We start from the raw sequence: 4,755 nt of genomic DNA on the forward strand, positions 1-4,755 counted from the left end.
CACCATAACATGATATTAATAAGACCCATTTATTTATTCAAAATTAAAATCTGCTATGAAGACAGACAAACAATGTAACATTCCCAGAGGAATTGAATTGCTTCTAGTTCAGACTGAGTTCTATTAGAACCAATTTTAGGTTGTTATAAATAACAAGCTGGCCACAGCTTTCAAGAGTGAAGTGGCTGGGAAATGAGGTCAGGGGAATCCCTCAGAGCCACTGGAATATTAATTGTCAGAGGCGCTCCCTAGTTTCTCTTCTTACGAGCGTAAGAGTCTTTGTAACACTCCGGGAGCCCCAGGCCCAGGGACAAGAGAAATTAGAGGGAGGTCAGGGAAAATAGCCCAACAGCTGTCAAGTGTGGTTAGGCTTGGAAATGAAGCTGCAGTTGACTCCTCAAGGAACAATTTTTTTTCCTTATATAACTTACAATTTCTCTTAAAACACTCGAATACCATAGGGTATCACCCTATGGAAACAGCTTAAACACAGGTGAAAATAATAAATATTGAAAAAATGTATAACATTGGGCTTCTTTCTAAATATTTCACAGAGAAGCTCAGTAAATAAATAGAAATGGGAGTTGAGGTATCAGAGGTAATAAATATTCTAGGAAAGAGGTACAATAGGGTTTTCCAGGGAGCTGGTTCTGCTCTCCCAGAACCCTGGATCAGATTTCAAAGATCTTCAGTTTATGTCCTAGGGTCTAGTAGAGTCGCCATCCTGGATGGTTTCTTCACTAGAATGCTTCAGTTTTTCATCTTTGTTGTCATGTAGGCTTCTATGTAGTTGATGAAGATGTCAAACTCACTCATGGCTTTGTAGACACCCTTCTCTTGGAGCTGTGTAGGGAGATAAGAAATGTTTAGTGAAAACCCCATCTGAGCAAGTAAGTGGGTTCTCCGCTTGGATGGTCATGACCCTGGGACCCAGAAGCTGTACTAGCTCCCTTGTGTTGGGGGATGAAGGACAGACCCTGGGGACCTGAGGATATGCCCTGCTGTCAGGAAAGGCTGTGCATTGGCCTGGACCACGGCCAATAGGCAGCAAGAGGAACATTCACTTTTGCAAAGCACAGTCTTTCAAATGGTGCCTTTTCAACAATTTTAAAGGTCATGTACTCACATGATGCTTATTCAAAATTTGATGAAAAGACATTAGGGGAACCACTTTGAGAGCAAGACATTGAGAGAAGGAGAGAAGGGAGCCTTTTTTGTGTTTATGTTCCCCCACCCATGGATTGAGGAGGTTCAGCCCTGTTGCTCTGGCCTACTGTCAGGGGATTCATGCCCCCTGATGTTGGAACCCTGCCCAGTGTCTGTCTCCAGCCCATGAAGAGGACATAGGCCCCATGGCTTCTGGGAAATGTGGTAGAAGAATTCATGGACAGTTGAAAGAGTGAAACCCCACTTGGTTTGAGAGCTGACTTTCTCAGGCACCTTGGGAGGTGTGACTGGAAGATGGAAAGAGAAGGGAACCAAGTCCACATAAGAAAGAGCTCTGCTTCCTGCTCTGAGTCTGGGGGAGTTCAGGCTGCACCCCTGGGTGTGTTTGTAAGTGCACGTTCACGTGTCAGCTTCCTGCACGTGTGGCTTCAGACTTGATTCCCAACAAGCTACTTTCTGTTTCCTCTGTCACTCTCCCCAACACCCAGCTCACTGTGTTCACAGCTGGCTGGCCAGCCCAACCCGCAGGCCTGCAAAGGCGGGGAGCAGTCATTTAGAAACCCCCCAAAACACTTCACAGAAAACAAACAGAACTGAGATGGCAGCTCGTCACTGGCTGAGGAGGTCACACCATTTGTTGGGTTCCCACACTCCCTCCGAGGGAAGTTCAGGGCCTGCTGAGCACCGGCCAACCTCCGCCCCTCGGGAGTGGGCAGAGGTCATGGCCCCCAGACCCTCCCTGCCAGCATCCCAGGCTCACCTTATTGAAGACACTCTTCACCTGCTCCACCGCTTTGCTCTTGTTTTCACAGGGCAAAAATCGATGCTGTGGAAGGAAAGAGAAAGTGTGAACAACACTGGCACCCGGGTCCTGGGTCCATTGTGCTTGGGGGACAACCCGGGAGCAGCGACGGGCCAGACTCATCTTGGATGCCTACTCTCCACAGCTCCTGTGAGGACGAGCGTACCTCGTCCTTCCCCACCAGACAGAGAAGAAACACAGCCCAGGGAGATTACTTGTGTTTCCCTAGGAGCTGCTCCCAGCTGCTTACAAGGCTGCGTCAAACACCCAGGTCTTGCAGTTTCCTCCCCTGGCACGTCCCAGTGCCGACCAGAGCCTGAGCCAGTCCTTCTGTCCTTTCCTGCTTTTGTCCTGTCCCTCTCCATCAGCCCCAGCCACGAGGACCATTTCTAAGTCTCCGAGGAGCAGAGACACAGTCTCAGCTCTGCAGGCCAAACCCGTTGCATGGTCCTCTTCTACAAATACAGCCCAAATGATTTCTCAACATCAGTGAGGGAACAAAGGAAGCCAGTGGTGAGGGTATCATTTCAGTTGGAGAAATAAATGATCCTGGGGGATTATTCACAGACACTAGCTTGGGGCCGAGTAGCCCCCTGGTCCCTCTAAAATGCCAGGGAGAATCCTGTCAGTCAGTTGGGCTCCACTTGAAGCTCTGCTCTCAAAAGGTTAAGAAGACGTGGGGAGTGGAGTTTCCTCCCCCGGGACCCTTACCTCTGGCCCCTCCTGCGGGGCCCAGGTCCTTGGTCCCCAGGGACGAGGGAGCCCTGACTGAAGCTCTGGGCCCCTTTCATGTAGAGAGAGGGGAATAGCTAACTAATAACCCACAAATGACTCACAAATAACAGGAAAGCTATTGCAAACCTTCACATGTAAATGCCTAGCGGCCACCCCACCCTCTGCTCAGAGAGAAATGAGCAAGTGATGCGACTTCAGTGCCTGGCCGGAGGGAGAAGGCGCCTGCCGGCCTGTGTCTTTGTATCTCCGGGTGGGAACCGGATTTGGGCAGGATGTTTCTGGAAGAGCCCAGAGGAGAGAGAGCCGCCTGCAAGGGAAAGAGCTGGCCTGCTACTCACACAGCGCCTCAGCCGCAGCCTGAGGGTCTTCAGCTTCTCCCCCAGGGAGTTCACGTGCTCTTTGATGTTGGGGCCATGGTCCTCAGCCTTCGGCATCACCTCCTCCAGGTAAAACTGGATCATCTCCGACAAGGCTTGGCAACCCAGGTAACCCTAAGGGCAGAAGCCAGGATGGGTGGTGACCCGGGAGGAAGAGCTACTGCTTGAGAGGACGGCTTTGTCCCCGGGGACCTTCTTAAGTGGCCACCTCCCCCCAGGACCGAGCCCTTAGTGACAGACCCCCTCCAGCTACTGACTATGTGCTGAGTTAAGATCTTCCCACTTCTCCTTTTCAAAGTGAGGGAAGTGGACCCAGCTCCTTGCAGGCGAGAAGCAGAGACGCCCTTAGTCACGCTGCACACCGCAGCCCCGTCCCCGCCCAGCCCTCACCTTAAAGTCCTCCAGCAGAGACTGGCTCAACAACGAGTTGTCCAGCTGGTCATTCATTTGCTGCAAGAAGAACACAAGGAGAATGAAACCAAGGTTTGGGGAAATAACTGAAATTGACTGCTTTTCTCATGCCCTTTTATTTATAGAGTTTTTGATTTTTAATCAATGCAGACCTGGCCCCAAAATGGAAAAGAGAGCTTTCAAAACAGGACATTCAACGGTGCTGGAACTCTTAGTTAAATCAAGTCCTTCCCCTTGGGATCAAGTTCTTTAAAAAAATCTGGCTGATTTTGAAGGCAAGGCAGAAGCTTGCCTGGGTCCTGGACTTTCTGCAAAACTGTGTCACATGTGCAAGGGTCCCCATACCAACCCTTTGCCTCCCTCTGCTTTTCTGTCTACCCGCTGCCGACATCCAGCTGCAGCACTGAAAGTTCTCCGCGAGTGGGAAGCATCTCCTAATGCAGGTTTCCCCCTGTATGGTGCTACCCCAAACCATCCGTCTTTCAGGTTCTGGAGCCCTCTAAGCTGAGGCAACTTATGTTTCCCTGCCACAGGGTATGGGGAACATCTTCACCTCCAGTCAGACCCTTTGTGATCTCTCCCAGCCTATGAAGTATTGAGCTCCAGAGAATTCTTATACAAATTTCCGAGCGTAGGAGAGATAGGAGAGATACCTTTCTGAAGGGAGCTTTTCCTGCACAATTTTCTGCAGCACCAGGGATTAGATTGACTCACTGAACCCACAGCTTGACCAGGGACTCTTACGAATTTCAGTTTGGCGGGGAATGGGTGTTGGGGGTGGAGGTGAATGAAAAGGAGGTTTTATAAGCTCCAACAGGATGCCTTGTCAGGCAGTCCCAGGGAGGAAGGAAGGACAGGAGAGCATCATACTCACAAAGAAAGTCTTCACGCTGCTGAAGGCAGCTCGGAGCTCCCGCAGCATGTGGGGCAGACTGTCTGGGAAGTGGATGCAGCTGTCCTTAGCCTGGGTGCCCTGGTGTTGGCCAGCTGCCACCCTGGCCAGGAAGATCAGGCAACAGAGCAGTGCTGAGCTGGGCATGGTGGTGTTCTGCCTTCTTCGTTCAGTCAGACTTGTGGTTTGGTTTTGCAAGAGCAAGCCCCTGTTGTGTAGACCTTCACCTACTGTGTCCCCCTTTTATATTGTGGGGCCTTGGCATTCATAAAAGCCACAGTGTCACAGATTTCCTGGCAAAAGTTTCTTCTGATTAAAGCTCCTCCCTTCCCTAGACCTCTCCAACTTTGTATTCGTTGAAACTCTTACTC

General features: G+C 50.5%; 1 protein-coding gene across 1 annotated transcript; it reads right to left on the reverse strand.

Annotated features, from left to right (window-relative positions):
• Positions 1-272: 272 nt before the first annotated feature.
• On the reverse strand, positions 273-4,531 carry IL10 (interleukin 10). The gene is made up of 5 exons (XM_030872861.3): positions 4,367-4,531; positions 3,472-3,531; positions 3,043-3,195; positions 1,928-1,993; positions 273-843 (listed from the first exon to the last, which is right to left on the reverse strand). The coding sequence occupies exons 1-5, from the start codon at positions 4,529-4,531 to the stop codon at positions 751-753; spliced, it is 537 nt and encodes a 178-aa protein (XP_030728721.1). The 3' UTR covers positions 273-750.
• Between the last annotated feature and the right edge of the window lie 224 nt (positions 4,532-4,755).

Source organism: Globicephala melas, chromosome 1, assembly GCF_963455315.2.
Source record: "Globicephala melas chromosome 1, mGloMel1.2, whole genome shotgun sequence".
NCBI lineage: Eukaryota > Metazoa > Chordata > Mammalia > Artiodactyla > Delphinidae > Globicephala > Globicephala melas.

Coding starts and splice junctions, on each gene's coding strand:
- IL10 (XM_030872861.3), bottom strand. CDS start 4,531: ATGCCCAGCTCAGCACTGCTCTGTTGCCTGATCTTCCTGGCCAGGGTG. Junction 3,196..3,471: donor CTCTGCTGGAGGACTTTAAG/GTGAGGGCTGGG, acceptor TTCTGCCCTTAG/GGTTACCTGGGTTGCCAAGC. Junction 844..1,927: donor TGAAGAGTGTCTTCAATAAG/GTGAGCCTGGGA, acceptor CTCCCTACACAG/CTCCAAGAGAAGGGTGTCTA.